General features: G+C 35.7%; 1 protein-coding gene and 1 non-coding gene across 2 annotated transcripts in view; both read left to right on the plus strand.

Annotated features, from left to right (window-relative positions):
• Positions 1 to 23,065, plus strand: part of HSD17B12 (hydroxysteroid 17-beta dehydrogenase 12) — a 132,302-nt gene that overhangs the window by 41,649 nt on the left and 67,588 nt on the right. The window contains exons 2-3 of the mRNA XM_051967473.1: positions 7,197 to 7,243; positions 10,445 to 10,520. Coding sequence (XP_051823433.1) covers positions 7,197 to 7,243; positions 10,445 to 10,520 — 123 coding nt within the window. The remainder of the gene's footprint in view (positions 1 to 7,196; positions 7,244 to 10,444; positions 10,521 to 23,065) is intronic.
• Positions 12,977 to 13,112, plus strand: LOC127542227 (small nucleolar RNA SNORA68). Its single transcript, XR_007948611.1, has one exon. It is a non-coding gene; the product is annotated as a small nucleolar RNA SNORA68 (small nucleolar RNA).

Raw genomic sequence — 23,065 nt, forward strand, 5'->3', positions numbered from 1 at the left:
TTCCCATGTTCTCGCTAAACTTTTATCAATTGTTCTGTTTATTGATGGGTTTACAAACATGCCTATGTCCCTTCTGTCCTTAGAAAACCCTTCAGTTGATTCATCTTTGCCTCCTTTCCTTGAGAAAGATCCAATAGCTTCAGCTAATGTCTTTGCTTCCTCCATCTCAGTCCCTTCTAACCGTTATAATTAGGTTTTCTAATTTATCTTTCCAACAAAACTATTCTCCCCAAAGTTACCAGTGGTCTCTCAGTTGCCACATTCAATTGCTTTTTCCTCAGTTCTCATCCTACTTGACCTCTTTACAGTCATTGATAGTGTTAATCACTCTCTTCTCATGGCTATTCTCTCCTGGTTTTCCTACCTACCGGACTGCTCTTTCTCAATCTCCTTTGCTAGTTATGTCTGCTAATGGTGATTGTCTCTTAAAATTGTCTTGGGCTATCTTTTCTTCTTCCTCTAATATCTTATTGAGATGTAGCTAGATGTTACATTAGCTCCTGTGGATTCAACTATCATATCTCTGCATGGTTCTCAGATCTTGTTATTTAGCTCTAACTTCTCCTGAGCCCTTGTCCTTCATCACCAAATGCCTTTTAAGGCATCTCAGATGGATATCCCACCAGTATCTCAAATTTATTATATCCCAAACTGAAATTATTATCTTACCTCTGACTCCCTCCACTCTCTCCCTTCTCTCCCCTCTTCCCCCTCCCCACCTTTCATTAGTCTTACTTTTCTGTTAGTTTTGAGAGAACCACCAGCCTCCCAATCACTGAGGCTCACTATCCAGGACCTTCTACTCTTCACTGGCTTCCTTGCCTTTTCATGAGAAAGCTCTGCCAGCTTTTGACTTGGCGTGTTTTCTCTGGTTGAGCTCCATGCCTGGGATGTTCTCTCTCCTTATCTCTGCCTCCTGACTTCCTTCAGCTACAATTTCATTATCTTTTGAAAACTTGTTCCAGATATTTGTAATTCTAGGGCCTTCCTGATGTTATTTTGTTTCTATTTATTCTCTATGTAACTTGTTTGTATATATTTATTTGCTTGTTGTTGCCCTCATTAGATTGTGAGGTCTTTTGATTCTTTTTAAATCTACTCCAGTGCCTCTTTCTTGTACATAGTAGGTACATAATAAATGCTTATTGGTTAACTGACTTTCTCACATCCTATTCAAGGTTCCAAGTCCTGTTGTTGTAGTCCTATCTTTTGAACATCTCTCATTTTTTCCTCTGACAAAGCTTCCATCCTAGTGTCATTCCAGTTTTCTCCACTCAGCTGTCAAAGTGATTTTCCTTAATTTCTACTCTGACCATCATCCCCTTGCTCCTTCAAGTCCAGTGACTCTTGGGTAGCTGTAGCAAGTGGAAAACTTGCAGGAATTGATTAATAATAATTTAAATAAAGGCAAAACAATATTGAATACAAGGACCTAAAGAATATAAAGAAAATGCCACTAAAAGACAACTCAGTTCAGTGTAATTCCTGGCTGAGAAGGAAGCATGTTTCTTTCCTGTTGTCTAGAGTTATTGGAACCCAGGTGTCAAATGGAACCTAAGTTGTCAAGCAGGATCAATGGGCAGACTAATGCTGCTTATCTCTTTTACTATAAGGGAGAATTCTGCCATTTTGAATCAAAGTAGTGACTGATAAGTGATTGGTAAATTAGTATTGGCTTATCTTTTTCAATTTTTGATATAACTAATTGAAATTAGGTTACTTAACAGGTCAAAAAATTACAGTATTTATAATATTCTTTAAACAGTACTTGTAGAAACTAACAGCTATTATGTCTTAACCATGGAAGTTGTTATGTTGTTCTACTAGGATTTGGTCACTTGAACTTAAATCCAGTTCACAATAAGCAGAGATCATAGTATTTAAAGCTTGAAGAGACTCTAAAAATTATAAGTATATGTATTTTTTAACCCGAGAATTTAAATGACTTTTTCAAGATCACACAGATAATATGGAGAAGAGCTGGAATTCAAATCCTTCTTCTCAACTTCTGATCTTTCCTGTTCAAGGAATTTTGACAAGTTAACTTTACATAGTCAGTGTCTTGTTTCCAAATAGCATAGTTCTATATCCTTAGACACTGTAATGTTAGTGGATAGATAGATCTCAGGATCTGTAGAACTGGGAGATCCATTAGAAATCATCTCATATGCACAGAAAATAGAATTGCCTCATCCTGGATCACCCAAAGATGGGATTTGAACTTAGGTCTTTTGACTCTGAATCTTGGTAATCTACCACGCTGCCTGTCATCGTTATGGCATATACCACAGTTATCTTACTAAGATGAAATAAGTACTAGACAATTTCCTTTTAGAATGGCATCGTCTGTGACCAGGGACGGTTTTCCTAAAAGTTGTCCATCTTATTTATTGGCAGATGTCATCATCCTCTTTTTGAATCAAATGAAGTGATTTATTTGTGCTCGGTGGGATGTTTGATTTCATCTTTGGCAGAAACTCCAATTTTAGCGATTATTTGATCCTGGTTATATATCCGAGGAAGGCTGGCACCATATAAGTATAAGATGCTGGTGAATTTGTCATTTCGTCCATGATAGGAAAGTGATCCCTGATCTTCAGTTGCCATTATTTTTCCATGCCATTAGATGGCTAGACTGGAAGGACAGCTAAAAAGATCCAATTGTATTTCAGATATCATTTTGTGATCATATTTCCATAAATAAACTTTTTATGACCTTAAGATTTTTCTGGAAATTTATTCATTTGACTTGTTATGCTTGACTCCAGAGGGCAGAAGTGAGAGTCATTGTGTTGAAGTAGTAGAAAGGAAAGTTTATGCTTGATATAAGGAAAAAGTTGCGAAGGTTTGAACTAAGGGATGATTACTCTTGGGGGTGTTACAGAGATATATATTCACCTACAGATTGAATGAGAGGGTTTTAGAAGTCCTAACTTGCAAATTCTAACATTCTTTAATCCTGTGAAATAAGTGACAGGACCTTCCATATTGGAGAGCACAAGTAGTAGGATTTGGAAAAATGACTTTTTTGTCTGGATCCTAAAAAATATCTGGAGTGAAGTTTATAGGTGGTAAAGAATCAAGTTATTTCTCTAACATTTACTCGTTGCAAACAGTATATTATGAATTGAATATGAAGTGTGTCCCAAGTTTTTAGTGCATATGTTGATACAAATTGTGTTTAGACTGCAGTGTAGCTCCCATAGTGCCAAACCCAAAGTAGGTACTAAGGAAATAAATTTGTTTAATTTGAAATTGATGGCCACTAGAAAAATAGAGACTATGTTCTCTGGGGGGGGGGCTTTTTGAATAGTTTGTTTAGTGTTTTGCTTTTAACTTAGAAAATCTGATATTGTGTGTTTGTTCTTGATTTGATTTTAGAGGTTTTATACAATTTTTGAGCATATAAAAATATCTAGAGAGCCGCATCTTCTGGAGCATTTTACTAGAACTGATCTAGTCTGGAGGTGTCTAGACTATTTTTAGGGTTGAGTTCAAGAAAACTGGTTTAGAATCATGTGAAATAGGCAGTTTTAGATTTACAAAAAAAAAAAAATAGTGTTCTTTAAAGATAATCAAATTTTAAAAATCCATAAATAATTTTGTATCTTCACTATACTTCGACATTCACGTACTATAATCTAGGGTTGTGAAGACTAGATCTAGTAACAGTTCTGCTATTTTATTTATGACTAATTGTACTTAAGTCTAGAGTTTTGGTCAAAGGCTATATGTTTTTAGGGTGTTTTTTGGCCTCATGATCATGAGAAATAGTGCTGGCAAGAGCTCTGGGCTTGGAATCACAAGACCTATATTCACACTCTCATTTTGTGACTCAGAGCAGCCACTTTTCCATTTTCAGCTTCAGTTTCTTCACCTAGAAAATAAGGGTAATAATATGTACTTCACAGGGATGTCGTAAGCATTCAGTGAGAATACATATGTATTTTTTAAACAGTATTTTATTTTTCTAAATACATGCAAAGATAATTTTGCAAAACCTTGTGTAATCCAGATTTTTCTTCCTCTCTCCCTTTATTCCTTCCTTCCCAAGATAGGTAAGCAATCCATTATAGATTAAACATGTACAGTTCTTCTAAATGTATTTCCACATTTGTCATGATGCACAAGAAAAATCAAAAGAGGGAAAAACATGAGAGAAAAACAACAACAACAAAAAAGTGAAAATACTATGCTTTGATCCACATTCATCCTCCATATTTCTTTCTCTGGAGATGGATAGCACTTTCCATCACAAATCTGTTGGAATTGCCTTTAATCACTTCATTGTTGAAAAGAACCACATCCATCACAGTTGATCATCACATAAACTTGTGTACAGTGTTCTCTTGGTTCTGCTCACTTCACTCAGCATAAGTTGATGTAAGTCTCTCTAGGTTTTCCTGGAATCAATCCACTAATTATTTCTCACCAAGCAATAATATTCCATTACATGTATATACCATAACTTATTCAGCCATTCCCCAGCTAATGGACATCCCTTCAGTTTCTAATTCCTTGCCACTAAAAAAAAAAACTGCTACAAATTTTTATGCACATATGATTCCTTTCCTCTCTTTTATGATTTCTGAGATACAGATTCAGTAGGGGACTGCTGGATCAAAGAATATGTCCAGTTACCAAATATCGAATTATCAAAAGTCTTTGGGCATGATTCCAAATTGCTCTTCTGAATGGTTAGATCATTTCACAACTCCACCAACAATGCATTGGTGTCCCAGTTTTCCTACATTCCCTCCAACATTTATTATTATCTTTTCTTATCATTTTAGTCAATCTGAGAGGTGCATAGACATGTATTCATAAACTTTAAGGTGCCTTATGATTATAAATTATTATCATTACAACACAAGAAGGAAAATGTGAATAAACAAGGGTAAGCTTCAGTGTGGGCAAGTATATAAAATACATACTTATGGAAAACTAATCCAAGTTTAATTTGTAGGATGATCATCTCGAGTTATTGGTTTATCCAGAATAGAGCTCAGTGCAGGTCAGCATATTGTCCTGAGTACAAAAGCCAGTGTCATCAAGAAGAGTTTTAGAAACCAAATAGAAAATTTTTATTCTACTGGTATGACTAACTGTGCATGATACTTAGCCAGTTCATAAGTGCTGTCTCATTTTGCAAAGACTCCTTTAAAAAAGAAAGCTTTAATGAGGTCCAGAAAGAATAATAATTTTTAGATCAAAAAGATAGATCCTAGGAAACTGTCATTAGGTGGTTTTATTTTGTTTTATTTTGATACCACCTCATTGGAAACCTAATGGAACTGGAGAGGAGCTGGTGAATCATCTGGAGGGAAGTAAGGACTCCTAGTTGAAGCTTGTGTTCTTGAGTCATTTTTCAGTTATCTTAGAATCTTTCTGACTCCTTTTCTGGTTTTCTTGGCAAAGACATTGGAGTGGTTTGCCATTTCCTTTTCCAGCTCATTTTACAGGTGAAGAAACTGAGGCAGAGAGGGTGAAGTGACTTGTGCAGAGTCATATAGCTGAGAAGTGTCTGAAGCAAGACTTGAACTCAGGAAGCTGAGTCTTCATGACTCCAGGTCTAGTACTCTACTATTGTGCACCTAATTTGAGTCAAATGATGGATTCCATTATCCAGATGAGAGAAGATAGAAAAGAAATGGCATTCAAGTTTATTTAAAATGTGGTGATTGAGATGGGATGTTGTTTATCTTGTCTTGGAATCCTGGATCTTTGGATCCCTGGAAATTCCTGGAATTTTGCAGTTTGATGCAAGTAATGCTTTGATAAGTTTCTAGAGCATAAAGAGATAAGAAGAGCTTTGTGTAAGTATACAGCAATTTTGAGGAATTATTTAAGGATTTTTTCTACTTCTGGCCACTTTCTAATAAATATCTTACCACAGGATTAAAATACCGTCAGAGATATCTTGTATTTGTCTTCTTTCTCCTAAGAGATGTACTTGTTGTAGACTCCATGGGCCATATGTAAATCATATGGCCCGTGAGATCAAGGATTGTTTTTGCTTTTTTGCAATTACCAGTGCTTAGAACAGTGTCTGTTACATAATACAAATTTATTACATGGTTGTTGATTTATTGATTGATTATAACAAAGAAATAAACTAAACCAATTATTGCTGAATGACTGCATCTGATAGTGTATGCAATAATTCACATCCATACTTGTCCCCTGTCTCTCCAGGGAAGTGTGTTATTCTCTGGCGTATTTATTTATATTTTTGTAATTGTCATATATATTCTTCTCTTGACAGCTGTTTTCTTCATTCTGTCTTATTTCCTGGGGCAACAGCTAGTAGTTGATAGAGTGCCACATCTGGAAGATGTTAGATTCAACTTCCTGAGTTCAAATCTGGCCTCAAACTCTTGTTAGCTATGTGATCCTGGGCAAGTCACATCACCCTGTTTGCTCCAGTTCTTCATTTGTAAAATGAATCGAAAAAAATGGCAAACTCTTTCAGTATTTTGGCCAAGAAAAACCTCAAAGGGATCTGGAATTGCATGGCTGAAGTGACCAAACAGTAGAAGTCTTTTTTTTTTTTTTTAATTTCTTTGGGGGGGGAAAAAAAACTTTGATAAGTAAATATAATTCAACCATTCCTCCAGTTGGACATTCACTTTGTTTAGTTTTCTTCTATCATAAAAGTCCTAGTGTGAATTTATTGATACAACTGAGGCATTTCTTCATGTCTTTGACTTCCTTAGGATGTATGTGTCCCACACTGAGATCACTGAGTTTGAGGACAGTGAAACACCTTATGTCACATGATTTCAAATTGTTTCCAGAATGGTTCTCAGATCGATCAGCAATGTATTTGTGTGCCCTTCTCCCTACAGGCCCTCCAATTCTGATACTGGTCTTTTCTCATCTTGATTAGTTTCAGGAGCATCAGAAGATAGTTTTAAAGAGGAAGTTTGGGACTACATCCTTAATCTTTTAAGGTTTGACATCTTGAAGGGTATCCTTGCCCTTTCATAAAACAAATCTTGGTGCTACTTGGTGTTAGAGACAAAATACTAGGCCAAATGGACCACTGTGCTAAGCTTGAGGCCTGTTCTTATGATGTTTCTGCTCTAGTGTCTGGAAGATTTTAGTTTATAAAAGGAATAGGATTTTGTATAACTTTGTTTTAGTACAATTTTTATGAGTTAGACATTAAACTTTGTCTTTTTTTCTCTTTTCAGTTATCACAGGAAGTACTGATGGAATTGGAAAATCATATGCAGAAGAGGTAAACCTTCATTTTATTAATTTAAGTTTTAAAATTTTAATTTTTATTAATTTATTTTTATCCAGAATGTAAATGCACCCTCCCTTAATTTCCTCATACGTAGTAGAATTCAAAACATGAAACCATGAGTCTCCATTTCATATTGCTTGCTTTTGTTTTAAAAAAATTACATTAAAAATTTCATGTTACTTTTAAAGCTGTCACCCTTTATGCTTCCTTCCTATCTTCCTTCTTGTCCTTGTCTGCGCATTTAAAAAATGTTTCAGTGACCCTCTTTTTCTTTTTGGAATTTCTAGTGATTTGTTCTCCCTTTCTTTCCTGACCATTTTAAAATAGAATTCTTTTAACAAATATACTCAAACCAAAGAAATTTGCATGGTGTCATATTGGAAAACTTAATGCTCTTTTTGCATCCTGATTGCACCCCTGTCTCAGGAAGTGAGTAACATACTTTATCAGCCATCTTTGGGAGCTATAGGTTATGGCTTTGATCAAAATTCTTAAGCCTTATTTTTCTTCGCAATCCTCTTGTCATTGTACACATTGTTCTCTGCTTACTTTTCTTCTCTCTTCATTAGTTCATAATTCCCAGAATTCCTTTTTTTTGAGATTTAACCTTTGACTGGCCCCTTTCCTCCGATCCTCACTTTCCCCCTTGTTAAATTGTATGCCATTTCTTATGCTCAAGTCATCCTAAGGACAACTTATTTATGCCCCCCTTGCGATCCATATGTCTTCAGCTGACTTGTGCCTTGGAAGTTATAATTGTAGTTCTCAGATTCATGGCCATACAGCATCACTAGAAGAATATTGGTGTTGAAAAGGTGGGTTTCACAGAAACACAATAGCCCATTCTTTTTTTTTTTTGTATGTATTTATTTTTTATTTTTATTGAAGCTTTTTATTTTCAAAACATATGCAAGGATAATTTTTCATGATTGATCTTTACAAAAAACTTTGTGTTCCGATTTCCCTCTCTTCCCCCCACCTCCTCTCCTAGATGGCAAGTAATCCAATATTTGTTAAACATGGTAAAATATATGTAAATCTAATATAGGTATACATACTTATACAATTATCTTGAAAAGCTCATTCTTAATATTCATCTGCAACATCTGTCTAAGGAAGATTGAGTTTTAAATCAAGTCAGTGAGATGATCATCTTGCTATATATTCCACTTTGAGCAGTCAGCATGTTAGGCCATATTCTTTGGAGGAATTATAGACTTCTCAAGCAAGCTCTATGTTATTCTGGAGCTTAATACAGTCAGCATAAAGTCATCTGTATAGAGGAACATCTGGAGGACCTGTCTATGTATAAGAAAAAGTCCTACTTGGACTTTTCATTGGACATGTTCCACCATAAAAACAAATACCTTTTATCTTCCTGTTCAATATCTCCATAAAATTCTATTTTGATTCCTTATTGTATCAAGGAGTCATGAGCTCTATCATTTTCTATGAAGCCAGAAAAACTTACTGCATCCAAGAACTAACCTCATTTTATTTTAAAAAAATTTTTATTATCATTATTATTTTATTAATTAAAGCTTTTTATTTACAAAGCCGACTCTAACCCTAAACATTGACCATTGCAAAACCTTTTGTTCCACATTTTCCCTCTCCTTTCTCCCATCCCCTTCCCTAGCTGGCAAGTAGTTCAATACATGTTAAATCCAATATATGTATACATGTTTATACAGTTATCTTGCTGCACAAGAAAAATCAGATCAAGAAGGAAGAAAAAGAAAAACTGAGAAAGAAAACAAAATGCAAGCATATAATAACAGAGAGAGTGAGAATGTTATATTGTATTCCACACTCTGTCCCCATGGTTCTCTCTCTGGGTGTAGATGGCTCTCTTCCCCACTGAACAAGTGGAACTGGTTCGAAGAATCTAAATGTTGAAGAGAGCCCACATCACCAGCCTCACTTTAAGTATGGAAAGTTTCATCATAATTTGGTTTTCAGGTAATAAATTCTTCAATCATTAGAGCCCACATGATGAGAACAAATTAAAAATGGCCTTCTGTTTTACTGTGTGACTCCTTTTAATTTCTGGGAATGAAAACAGAAGTAGAGAGTATTAGGGACCACAGATTTTAGAATATCTAAACAATAACTTACCGTAGGTGTTTTGGATCTGAGATCATTGTCTGATACATCCAAACTTTGGCATGCTCCTAAAAGGCTCTGGGCTGTGGTTGACATAGCACTACTAATATTATTGTCATAGATTAAGTGGGGGGAACCATGGAATATATCATCCTAGATCTACAACTGAAAGGGACTTCAAAGACCATCTTGTGGAATTCATTCATTTTGTAGAAAAAGAACCCAAAGCTTATGGGACTTAATGACTCGTTCAGGGTTACTTAAATGGAAAGATTGAAGGGCAAGATTTGAATCCAGAGACAGAAGTTAAATAAAATAATGGGCAAAGGATCTATTTATACAAATATATCGATAGCAGCTCTTTTTGTGATGGCTAAAAATTGGAAATTAAAGGATCCTTGTCATTTAGATAATGGCTAGAGAATCTGTGGTATATGATTGTGATGGAATATTATTGTGTTGTAAAAAATGTCAAATAGGAAGGGCCTCTATGTGGAGCTGCTTTTTTTTTGTTATAGCAAAGAATTAGAAACTAACAGTGTGTGTGTTAATTGGGCAGTATATGAATAAATTACAATATATCAAGTATTATTTTGCTATAAGAAATGTTGAAGAGAAACTGGGAAGACTTGTAGGATTTGATGCAGAGTAAAATGGGTCGGACCAGAAAAATTTATTAAATAATGACAATCTAAGGACAAGCAGTTTTGAGATCAATATAATGATCAGTCAGAGGTCCAGAGGACTATTGATAAAGCTGGCTGTCCAACTTCCTTATAGGAAGATGAGGAACCGAAGGTCACATTGTGTTTGATTATGAAAAGCACTTTATTTAGTAGAGCCAAGTTACAATCTATAAGAAAGAATAATAATTGCATAATTATTTTCAGTCTTGTCAGTAATACCTTAATGCATCCTAAATTTTTTAAACCAAGCTGTCTATAATTTTTGTGTTTTATAATTAAATGAGCAGTAGTAATGACTAGCAAAGAATCTTCTTTCCCATAGATTGTTTTTAAAGCCCTGTTGGCTGCTAAAACATTGCATGGTACTTACTGAATTGTCTTCATTCTCTCTTGTTTGCAGTTAGCAAAGCGTGGAATGAAGATTGTCCTCATCAGCAGATCCCAGGAAAAACTGAAGGAGGTGGCTAATGAAATAAGTATGTTTTCATGTCAGCACCTGTTGTTTTGGCAGTGGTTGCGATTTTTATTCTTACTTAGAGTTGGATGATCTGTAATTACCTCTGCATTTGTAGATGGTCTTTGAAAATTGCTGTGGTGAATAAATTCATCGCTCTGCAGTCAACCTAGTGCTGAGTGACTGAGCTTTTCTAGGCTTGTCATTGTATTAATAGGTGGACAGCACTCTGATCCTGTCTGTGAAAATTTTCCAGCTTAATTGACTCAATTAGATATTTTGATGCTTTGCTGGAATAGTATTTAAAATCCCAAAGATGAGAGAGGGGAATCAATCATTGTCATCACAATTGCCATTATCTTCGTAGTTATCATTGTCATTATCATTATTCTTTTTGCTGAAATTTTTCACTTAGTCATCTTCTTGGTATGGGAATAATTTGAGAGTTTGAAGATTCTGTCCACCCCGTACAATGTTTTGTAGCACAACCAAGACAGACGAACTTTTGAATATGGAGCCAACAGTAGAATATGTGGTTGTCAATCCCAAAGTTCTTTGCTGTAGCTAAATTTGGAAAGGTCTGGGACCAAAAGGTTGGCTGGGGGATATTATTGAAGTATTATTACTTATGTATATAATCAAGAGCCACCTGGGTATTCATAGATATTCCATATTGGGAAATAGCTTGCTGAAAAAACTTGGAAAAGGAGCATTTTGTATTTTGTGACATAATTCCTTTATTATATTAATATATTTTAAGAATAACATATTGCTATGACATTTATAATGTTCTTCATTGATTGTAGTGTTTTGTTCTTTTTATAAGGAAAGAAATTCAACTTGTATTTATGTTGCCAAGATATTATGCTTTCATGTTCCCCATTGCTTTATAGCTACTTTACAAATGCAACAAAACAAAAACTGTTTTTCAAGTCTTGTCCACTTCTATTTATTTATGTGGACACATATATTGCCAAAAAGGATCTAGAATGTATTACCAAGGATTTTAAAGTTTGAACATGAAACTTGTCACTTCTGTCAATAGCAAGCAAGAGTTTCAAGAAAAGCTGAAAAACAAGAATGTTAGGCTGTAAATCAGGGTTTGGAATATCCCTGGTAAGGACTGCTAAGAATATATTTGCTTGGAATTTTTCTGAATGTAATCTAAAGGTCTTTCAACTTAAAAGGTGAGTTGGAAAAGGAGAAGAACTGCCTACATTTATCATCAACCAGTCAACAAGTATTTATTCTTATGTATCAGGCACTTTGCTAGATCCTGGGGATAAAAATTAAAAATGAAATGGTCCCTAACCTCAATTACATTCTATCTAGTTATTTAAGGACAGCCCAGGAAGAAAAGTCATACAAAATTAAAGGAGCCAGTGATAAAAAATCTCTGGTCTCCAATATCTTTTACAGTTGTAAATATATATGGGTATTAAGCAAGGTAATTTTATATCCTCCTGTTGTGAAACAAATAACTTTGTAAGTATCATTGAGGTTGGCTGGGATTGTATTCTGTTCAGAAGCATGGATCAAAATTATAAGTCTTATATAAAACAAGAATAGAGAGAAGATTTGATTTACTCATTTGGAAATTGGAACTGAGAGGGGAAAGAAATATGGTGGAGAATATTTGGGGAATGGATTGATAAAGGCAGAAACTATATAGCCTCTCTTTAAACTTTGGACCACATTTACAGAAAGCAGAAATGGTAAAGATTGGCAGAGAGAGCAAGCCCTGACACAAAGGCCTGATACAGTAATAGTGTGCTCTCCTCCCTTATTTGTATCCTTTTCACGATTGTCCTTGGTGTTTTGCTTCTCCAAATGAATTATTTTTATCAAGTTCTGTAAAGCATGCTTTCGGGAGTTTTACTTAGTATTAAACTGTACTTTATCTTTTATAATGTTGCCCTTTGTATTATAATGGCACATCCCAGCCATAAATACTCACTGTTCTTCCATCTATTTTAGTTGTTGGGTGCCACAGCAGATAGAGCACCGGCTCTGGATTTAGGAGCAACCGAGTTTAGATTTGGCTTCAGTACTAGCTCTGTGACCCTGGACAAATCACTTAACACTGTTTGCCTCAGTTTTCTCATCTTTAAAAGGAGCTGGGGAAGGAAATGGCAAATCATTCCAGTACTTTTTCTAAGAAAAGCCCAAATAGGCTCACAAGGAGTTGGATGTGACTGAAAACAACGGAATAATGACAGATTTCAGTTGTTATATGGGATTTCCCTTTTGTTGCTCTTTGGAGTTTTGTTATTATTATGTAGAAAAGATGTTCTGTTCTATTCTTCATGAGTCTTCCTGATTCGGGGCCTGGCATTCTACCTGCTCTGCCACTTGATTGTCCTGAGTCTTGCACATAAAATGGGCTTAATATTTATTAGATAGAATTTAATGGGGCATTTGAAGGAAAGTAGAATTAGATGGGATGGGACAGACAGAAAAAGTAAGACTGGAGAGATAATTGCATCCAAATCCCAAAAGACATTGTTTTTCCTTGACAATGATCTTATCTAGGGTGCAGACAGTAAATGGGCCTTGTCGCCTTTCTGGGGCTGGTGGAAGTGCGCCAGAAAGTGAAATGGTGGGTTCTACACTCCCAAGATACCGTGAGCTTTTGAGGCTGACTGGGGACAAGCCTGAGAGTTTGTCAGGCAAGTTCTAGTGAGGATTATTGGATATTTATTTGGTTTTCTCATCTTCTCTCCATGAAGTCAGAATTGGAAAGAGCCTTCCTGCAGACTAGGATATGGGGCCTGCTCCTTTACCTGGGATACTCCAATCATAGAAGCAGAAGAAATTCCTGTCAGCAAGTGCTGCAGCCTGCAGCCAAGCATTATTGCCCCTCCCAGATCAAGTTCCCTCTGCCCCATAGAATTCTGCTTTGTCAGCCCAAATTGCATTTTACTACCAAGATGCCCAACACGTTCTAAGCACAGAGACAAGAAGAGCCATGTGTTTGATCTGTTTAAATCAATTTCTCAGTTGGAAATATTCCAGAGGAGACCTGAGGGGTAGTCAGAGAACTTGACCTTTTCTGTAGTTGTGCTTCTGAGGACTCTGGTCTCAGGTGGTGTAACATTGGGAATTATCCCTGGGCTTTCACTGTGGGTTACCAGACAGTGCAGGACTTGGGATTTGGGGAAGACAGCACATTTAGAACTAACCCATTCTCTCAAGGTTACTTTCCCCATGACTCTTCTTCCTCTTTTTCCCATACTTGTTATCAATCTTAACAAATATCCCTTCATTGGTACCCTGAGAATTTGTTCCTCATGAGGGCTCTATATGAAAATCAATGTACTTCTGAAGCAAAAGCTTTAATGTATATAATAGGAAATTGACAGCCAAGATTTAGACACCTTTGAACCCAAAAGATCCAAAATATTTCTGTTTTAATAAAGTTATTAGTGTACAGAATAGTTTTTTTAAAATTATAGTGAACCATCTCTTATACAGTAGCAAACACCTTTCCTATGCCTGTCCTGAAAATCTCTGTAATTTCTACCATTTCTCTTTGCTCCCTCTCCAACGGTGAGAGGAAGTTGTGATATAGACAAGACTAGTCTTGAAGATCTCCAACCCAGGTACTGCTGTTGTTGGTCACCTGTGAGACCTAGGGCGAGTCACTTTACCTTGCATCTTTAAATGAGGATGGCTGATTAGATGTAGTCCAGTATATCTTGCAGCTTAAACATTTAATGATTCTAGTATACTGGGTTTATTAGAAAAGTATATCCACACTTGAATTTATGGTTTTCCTCCACTTTGCTGTAGATATTAATGTCTAAGATGAGTTAGCTTTCCTATCCCTACCAGACTTCTCCCTTTAGGAGAATGGCTTTGCAGAATCCCATCACTTTGGTTTCCTTAGAGTAGTTCCCTACAGTGACTGGAAAGAGACAATTTCCACTAACAATGAAGGGGAGCGGGGAAGAGATGAAGTTTTCTCTTATATATACAGAGGTCATTGTAAGTACATTTTCAGGAGGCTGTTTTTAGGAAAAAACCAACTGTTTTGTCCTTGTCATGGGTAGAAAAAGTCTTGCCTGTCACATCAATTTGTCATCAGCCTATCTTTACTATGTACCCTTTAGGACAGTAGGGAGAAAAAAAATTGCTTCCAGCCATACAGCGAAACGTGTATGTATGTGTGTGTGTGTGTGTGTGTGTGTGTGTGTTCATTGTTGCACTGAGTCCATTGTCAGTTTTTTAAGCTTCTATCCATCATCCTAAAGATTGATCAGTTTGGGGTTTTTGTACTTTTTAGTCCCAAAAATTGGTAACTTTTTTTTTTATCCTCTTACATAAAATTATGATTTTCATCTTGACCAATACAATAAAATTGTCATTAGAAAGACGTTTAGTAGTTTGGGGAGGATGGAAAATAAAGCATCATGTCAATGTCTGCCCTTCATTTATATGTGGGTAACATAAATAAAAGCTGTTCTCTTTGGAATTTCTTAAAGTGAAAAACTTTTACTCTTTCCTTTATTTACAAGGCAAAGGTTTAAGGTCATAGAATTAGGTTGTATAGAATTAAGGTTGTATAATTCTATAATACAGGCTGACTGAAAATAGAAGATTGTCCAAATATCAAGTCATTTGAGATTGTTTAGGGAGAGTTCAAGCTCTTCTTCCTCTCCTTAGCACCCTCTTAAAAAGATCTTTTTTTTTCTTCTTCATCTTGGTTATTCAAGAAAGAGTAGTATTTTGTCAGGATTGCCAGATAATGACAGTCATCTCTGCTTAGATTTTGGATGTCTTTGTGATCCTGTTAATTTGGATGTTTCCTCTACTAGGACAGGTCACATTTCATTCTTCCTTCTTGTATGTTTCTTATCCGTATCTCAGATTCTTCCCAGTGGGCCTACCCACCTTATTGGGTGTTTTGAGATTCTCCTAGATCTTTAGACATTGAGTGCAGATTTACTCTCATTTTTATTCTTAATAAATGTTATTTTATTAACATATAGCTAGTCCATCTTTCCTAATCATATATGTTTTTGATACTATTTTAAAAAAAAAAACAAAAAACTTCAGTAGAATTTTATTTTTCCAATTACAGATAAAGATAGTTTTCATTTTTGTGAGATTTTGAGTTCCAAATTTTTCTTCTCTCTTCCTTATCACCTCATTCCCCTCAAAACAGATATCTGATATAGGTTATACATCTACAATCAGTTCAAGCATATTTCCATATGAATCATGTTTATGAAAGAAAAACCAGAACAAAAGGAAGGAACCATGAGAAAGAAAAAGCAAATCAAAAAAAAAAAAAAAAAAAAAAGGTGAAAATAGTATTTAGTCTTTGTGGTTCTCTCTCTGAATGCTTTTTCATTTTTCTATTTGATTAGACATTTGCTATTTGATACCATAGTTGACATTGCTTCTCCTGCCCAGATCTTTATTGGTCAATATTTTGAAGTTCATTGAAGGCTACCACTTGCCTCTCTATTGTTCTTTGAGTGATCCTAAAACTTACTTTTTTCAGAGATAAATATTGTCTCAAGGTGGGGCTTGGGATCATCAAGAACACTGTAATTTCTTAAATACCGTTAAACCACATATGCTTTTGACCAATTCTGGGACTCGTGTAACTGTTCATCTGTGGTGTCTGTACAAGATGGACCAGCTCTCTGAGTCCTTTGTTCAATAAGGAGGAAAAAGTCTGAATGATAGGCAATTTCCACCTGTCTCATTTTTTCCAATGTGTTTAGTTAGGTGGTATGATTATGATTATCCTGTAGGAGGCTTTGCAGTGTTCTGGAGGAAATCTTCTCCTGTCATCCATGACCAGAAGTCCTGGAGGACCTCATCATCTATTTTGTGGTGGCTGTGGTCGTGTCTGATCTTCATGACCTCATTTGGAGTTTTCTTGGCAAAGATACTGAAGTGGTTTGCTTTTTCCTTCTCCAACTCATTTTACAGATGAGGAACCTGAGACAGATAGGTTAAGTGACTTGCTCAGAGTCATACAGTCGGGAAGTGTCTGAGGTAGAATTTGAATTCAGGAACATGAAGTCTTTCTTCCTAACTCTAGTCATCGTTCTCTACCCAGTGTTTCATCTCACTGCCCCATTTATAGGGAGGGAATCTTTGATTTGCATTCTGTATTAGCTATCCTTTGTGATAATAGCAAACCCTTTTGGCAAGTGTTACTCTGTGCTTTATGCTTTACTTAATCTTAATCAGAGGCTGTTGATCAAAGCAATTGATCTTGTTCCATCTTTCAAAGAATCTTGTACGACTTGGATGTGTTCTTGATCCAAATTGGCTATGTGAGTAAATGAAAAGTAATTACTTAACACTTACTCTGTGCCAACCACTGTGTGAAGTTTGGGGTATGCAAATAGATAAAGAAGTCTCCTGCTCTTAAGAGCTCCCGCTGCTATTGGGAAATAGCATGTGGCTAAGGCATTCAAATCAAAGCCTGGAGGTTCTGAGTTCAAATTCTGCCTCTGGCACTTACTAGTTGTTTAACCCTGGGCAAGTCACCTGATTTCTCTGCATCTTATTTCCTACATCTGCAAAATAGAATTATAGGATTGGACTCCATTGACTCTGAGGTCCCTTCTAATTCCAGATTTCTCATCCTGCAACTTTTGCCTCTCGAAACCTCCGTTTCCTTCAAGGTTCACCTCAAATGCTATCTTTTGCATGAGGCTGTTCCTGATATTCCCCCAGCAGTTGTTCTTCCTTCACCCAAATTACCTTGAATTTACTCTGTATTTTGAATTTACAGTTATTTGTCTGTATGCTGTTTTCCCTAAGAAAATATAAGCTCCTTGAGGACAAGGAGAGCTTGATTTTTATCTTTGTTTCTATTACCCAGTATGCTGCCTGACACCCAGAAGATACTACAGATCCTGAGTCAGCAGACTCATCTGTATCTCTCCATTACATCGTAAAGAAGGGAAGAGTTATAGAGCAATAGGTCCTTCGAACAGAAAAGGACCTGAGGTTATAGTTCTCCCTGCACTTCAATAGCATCCCCTTAACAAGAGCCCCAGCATCCTCTGCTTTAAAATTCGTCCTTTGGATTGTGTATATCTTTGGGCATATGATTACTTCAGTAGCAAACACTTGTGAATTACCTATTACATTTTAAAACACCTTTTCTACATCGGTAGCATTGTTGTTTTTAAATTAGATGTGTTAGGGTCTCTTTGTGGAGTTTATAAATTATTACAAACCCAGAAAAACTACAATATAAAAATTATATATGACTATTGTAGAAGTGATATGTGTCCCAAATATGAAGTCCATGATGAGGGAGAATCCTTCCAATTTTCTACAATATAATCTCTATGAAATGTATGGTGCCCACTAGGTTATGGGTAACCTTGAATTCTGTGCTAAACTGTTTTTAAGTATTTTTGTTTAACAAACTTTGTTTGATAGGCAATTGAAGAATTCTGAACAAAGGAGGAATGTGAAACTAGACCGATGTGTGAGGAAGATTTAGCTTGAGAAAAGTATAGGATGTATTCTTGGGCTGACTGAAAAGGGGACTTCGTTATCCTCTGCAAATAATAATACCTTTGAAATTTTATATGTTAATCTCATATGAATATTCCCAAACTTTTGGAACATTTCATTATAAAATCAAAATGTTTCTATCAATTGCAGTTAATTTCAACTTCTGTTATTGTTTATACTGCTCATAGTTTTTGCTGTGTTAGAGAATAACATCTGTATTATGGATGGATATTTTAGCAGAAATGTTAGCATGTCTACCAATTATGTGGATCAGCCAAATTAACGTATTTAGGCCTGCATCTCCGATTAAGGCAGCTGCATTAGTGTTGCCATTCCACAGCTGGCATTACGCACGTGGGAGTGTACTGCACCGGAGCCAGATGCTAGATTGTACCTCTTAATTAAAATGCTTGGCTATGGATGGAGAGTTTCTTCAAAGCAGTAAGTGGTCTCTACTATTGGATTATTGATGGTTCAGTGATTTGTTTGTTTTTAATAAAATTCTCTTTGAAAGGAGGAGAATAGGGACCAATGTGGAATGAAATTCCCATTTAAATCGATGATCAGTTTTTCTCCTCTCACTCTTAAATTGTTATGTTTGTTGAAACAAACAAATAATTGTTTAGACATAGCTTTAAACAAATGAATAATTTGGAAAATTTTATGAAGCATTTTTAAAATTTTGATATTGATATTCTTGCTCAGAAGGTGTTTGCTTTTTCTTCTGACTTTGAGAAAGTAGTCCCAAGTTCAAAGTTACCTTTTTGGAAAATTGGTTTCTTTCTTTTTGTTTTTGTTTAAAGATTATCTCATCTAATCCAGTCCACACGATGCCTTTGATTCATAATGAATTACCTTATATATTATGGGTCCTTAATGAGTTTTGTTAATATTCTTTCTCTGATAAAACATATGTTTAATATATGTGTAAATGAGAAGTGGATTATGGGTGGTTAAAAATAAAGTGAAAAGAGACAGTGTGAAGGTATCTGTTGTAAGTAATTTTTCTAGAGAGTTTAGCCACAAATAGCTGAATAGATGTAGGATAGTAGCTGGGATGAAGGCATAAATGAGGGTATTTGGAGATGGGAGAGACATGGGTAAGTTTGTAGACAATAGGGCATGAACCAGTAGAAAGGAGAGAGATTGAAGGTGTGGTAGATTGGGAATAACAGGCAGTCTGTTGAAGGAGAATGAGATCTTTTATTCACATCAAAGGGGCTAGCTTTGGTCGGAGGAAGGACACCTCTTCATGTGAAACAGCAGTGAAGGAGGAAAGCATGGCAGAAGACTTAGGAATGATGGGAGATAAGAAAGAAGAGTCAGTAGACTCTTTTTGGGGGGGTAAGGGGAGGAAGCTACAGAAAGTTTGAGGAAAAGCAGCAGGAAAGGGTAGAAAGCTGTTTTCCAGTGGATGGGGACTGTTAAGAATTTAACTTGGATAAATTTATATTTAAAATAAGACTAATAAGAGAACATGCAGAAAGAGGTTCCCCAACTCTTAGAGAGCCAAATCTTTTTTTTTTTTTTTTTTATTTTAATAGTATTTTTTTCTGGTTTTCTTCCATTTATTATTTATGACCTGGGATTTTATAGAATAGGAGAAAAGGAATGAATATTTAGTACCCAATTAAAAAGCATTATCAAAAACTACATATTATGAAATATCAAAAGTTCATTTCTTAATTGAATACCTTAATTCACAATCTGCTAAATACATAAAATAATAGGCAAACATTCTCTATATTGACAAAAAGTGTTAAGAAAACTTGAAATTAATTTGAAAAAAATTGGTTTTAAATTAAAGTATTGATCTCTTTACCCCTCAAAGAATTCAATGGATATAAGAATTCATTGATTTGCATGTTTCTTCTAATGCTACAGATCTCTGTCTTTCCTATGTGACTCTTGTCCATGCCTTTGAGTAAAGTGAATGAGCCCAAAGGGGCCACTGAATTTGTCATGTCCCTTCTCTAAAATTTTTTGTAAATTTTATTTTATTAAAGCTTTTTATTTACAAAACATATGCATGGGTGATTTTTTTAACATTGACCCTTGCAAAATCGGTTCTAAATTTTCCCCTCCTTCCCTCCACCCCCTCCTTTAGATGACAGGTAGTCTAATACATGTTAAATAAGTTAAAATATATGTTAAATCCAATATATGTATACATATTTGTACATTATCTATCTGCACAAGAAAAAATGGATCAAGAAGGGAAAAAAAAAAACCAGAGAAAGAAAACAAAATGCGCGTGAACAATAGAAAGTGAGAATGCTATATTGTGATCCACACTCAACTCCCACGGTGCTCTCTCCAGGTGTAGATGGCTCTCTTCATCACTGAACAAGTGGAACTGGTTTGAATCATCTCATTGTTGAAGAGAACCATGTCCATCAGAATTGATCATTGTGTAATCTTGTTGTTGCCTTGTATAATGGTCTCCTAATTCTGCTCACTTCCCTCAGCATTAGTTAAGTTTCTCCAGACCTCTCTGAAATCATCCTGTTGGTCGTTTCTTATAGAACAATAATATTCCATAACATTCATATACCATAATTTATTCAGCATTCTCCAACTGATGGGCATCCACTCAGTTTCCAGTTTCTAGCCACTACAAAAAGGGCTGCCACAACATTTTTTGCTCATACAGGTCTCTTTCTCTTCTTTAAAATCTCTTTGGGATATAAGCCCAGTAGAAACACTGCTGGATCAAAGGGTATGCATAGTTTAATAACGTTTTGAGCATAGTTCCAAACTGCTCTCCAGAATGATTGGATCTGTTCACAAATCCACCAACACTGTATTAGTGTCCTAATTTTCCCATATCCCCTCCAACATTCGTCATTATCTTTTCTAGTCCTCTTAGCCAATCTGAGAGATGTGTAGTGGTATCTCAGAGTTATCTTAATTTGCATTGCTCTGATCAATATTGATTTGGAGCACCTTTTTATATAGCATTTTATTTTTCCAAATACATGCAGAGAGTTTTCAACATTTACCTTTACAAAACCTTGTGTTCCAAATTTTTCTCTTCTCTCCCCTCCCTCAGACAGCAAGCAATTCAATATAAGTTAAATATGTGCAATTCTAAACATATTTCCACATTTGTCATGCTGCACAAGAAAAATCAAATCAAAAAGGAAAAAACACAAGAAAGGAAAAAAGCAAACAAACAACAACAAAAAAGAAAATACTGTGGTATGATCCACATTGATTCTCTATAGTTCTCTGTCTCCCTGGATGCAGATGGCTCTTTCCATCACAAGTCTAATAGAATTTCCTTGAATCACCTTATTGTTAAAAGAGCTAATTTAGGTCTATCACAGTTGATCATCACATGATTTTGTTGTTGCTATGTACAAAATTCTCTTGATTCTGTTCACTTTACTTAGTATCAGTTCTTGTAAGATTTTCCAGGCCTTTCTGAAATCAACCAGTTCATTATTCCTTATAGAACAATAATATTCCATTACATTCATATAATATAACTCATTTAGCTATTCCCCAACTAATGGGCATTTACTTAATTTCCAGTTCCTTGCCATTACAAAAAGGGGCTGCTACAAATTTTTTTGTACAAATGGATCCTTTTCCTTCTTTTTATGATCTCTAGAATATAGACCCAGAAAGTGAGATTGCTGGATCAAAAGTTATGAACATTTTGATAGCCCTTTGGGTATAGTTCCCAATTGCTCTCCAGAATGGTTGGATCAATTCATATCTCTTCCAAAAATGCATTAGTGTCCCAGTTTTCCCACTGATCCTCCAAACTTCCATCATTATCTTTTCCTTTCATCGTAGTCAGTCTCAGAGGTGTGGAGTAGTACCTCAAAGTTGTCTTAATTTGCATTTCTCTATTCAGTAGTGATTTAGAGCATTTTTTCATATGACTAGAAATGGCATTATTTTCTTCATCTGAGAATTGTCCATTCATATCCTTTGACCATTTTTCAGTTGGGGAAGAGCCAAATCATTTTGTAACAGGGCAAGGAGTTCCCTCCTCTCGCCTCTTAAATTTAAATACATCATTAATGATGAGTTATGCATATCAAACCTCTCCTGAATTAAGTTTTTTCTCTTGAATTATGTTTAAAGGGTTAAATATAAAAAAGGGGTAAATTTAAAGGTTCCTAAATGCCAACTAAAACAAAATCTTTGGTAGTAAATCTTTGTTTCCTGGTTGAAATTAATTGCATTTGGGGAAAATCTTTTTTCTTTTTCTTTTTTTTTAGACGTTAAATTCTTTCCCTAGCTCAAGCTTTCTGGGTCGAAATGTGATGTTTTTGATAATAATTTCTAATTCTGTATTTGGGATGACTAGTATTAGGAAAAGCTATTAGGAAAGTTTAGGATTAAACTTGAATTACTTTGGAGTCACTTCGACATAATTCTATTTTAGGGAACTCTAGTCATCTCATATACAGAGATGAAAAAACTCTACAGAAAGCTTCATAGCCTTCATAGCATCCTTCTTGGGCTTTTAAGCAAGGGAGTTCAATAATTGTCCCCTTCACCTTGTACTTAGGGAAGCTCTAAGCCTCGGGTTCTCTCAGGCCAGACTGGTCCTTCCTTGTCTTAGATCATCTTCCTGATTTATTCTAGTTCTTAGCGTGGTGCTTGGCACACATTTTTGGCATTTAATAAATGCTAATTGATTTCATATGAAAATTCCTTGTTGGTTATAAAGGTCTGAAACTCTGAGTTGATGCACTGAGGTTGGACAACCAAGCACTTAAGGCTAATTACCGATTGGACACTACTCTATAAGCATATGCTTGGAAAATGGCCCTTCCCACTATCCTATGCTGGCTCGATAATTGGTGAATACAGAGAATTGTAGGAGGGATTAGGGGATGGAGTAAGACTAGCCAGAGTCACTTTTGGGCAGGAGATGAAGAGGAGAAGTCGGGGAGATCCGGTGTCCATCCAATTCACTTCTACCCCTAAAGACTAGGAATAAAGACCAAGGACTTTTGCTTATCCTGACTCTGGCTGATTCTAAGGTATCCAGGGTGCTAATGTGGTCATCACAGTTGGTCTTGTTTTTCCTTCCATTTCTAGAGAAAG

Source organism: Antechinus flavipes, chromosome 6, assembly GCF_016432865.1.
Source record: "Antechinus flavipes isolate AdamAnt ecotype Samford, QLD, Australia chromosome 6, AdamAnt_v2, whole genome shotgun sequence".
In the NCBI taxonomy this organism is placed as follows: Eukaryota; Metazoa; Chordata; class Mammalia; order Dasyuromorphia; family Dasyuridae; genus Antechinus; species Antechinus flavipes.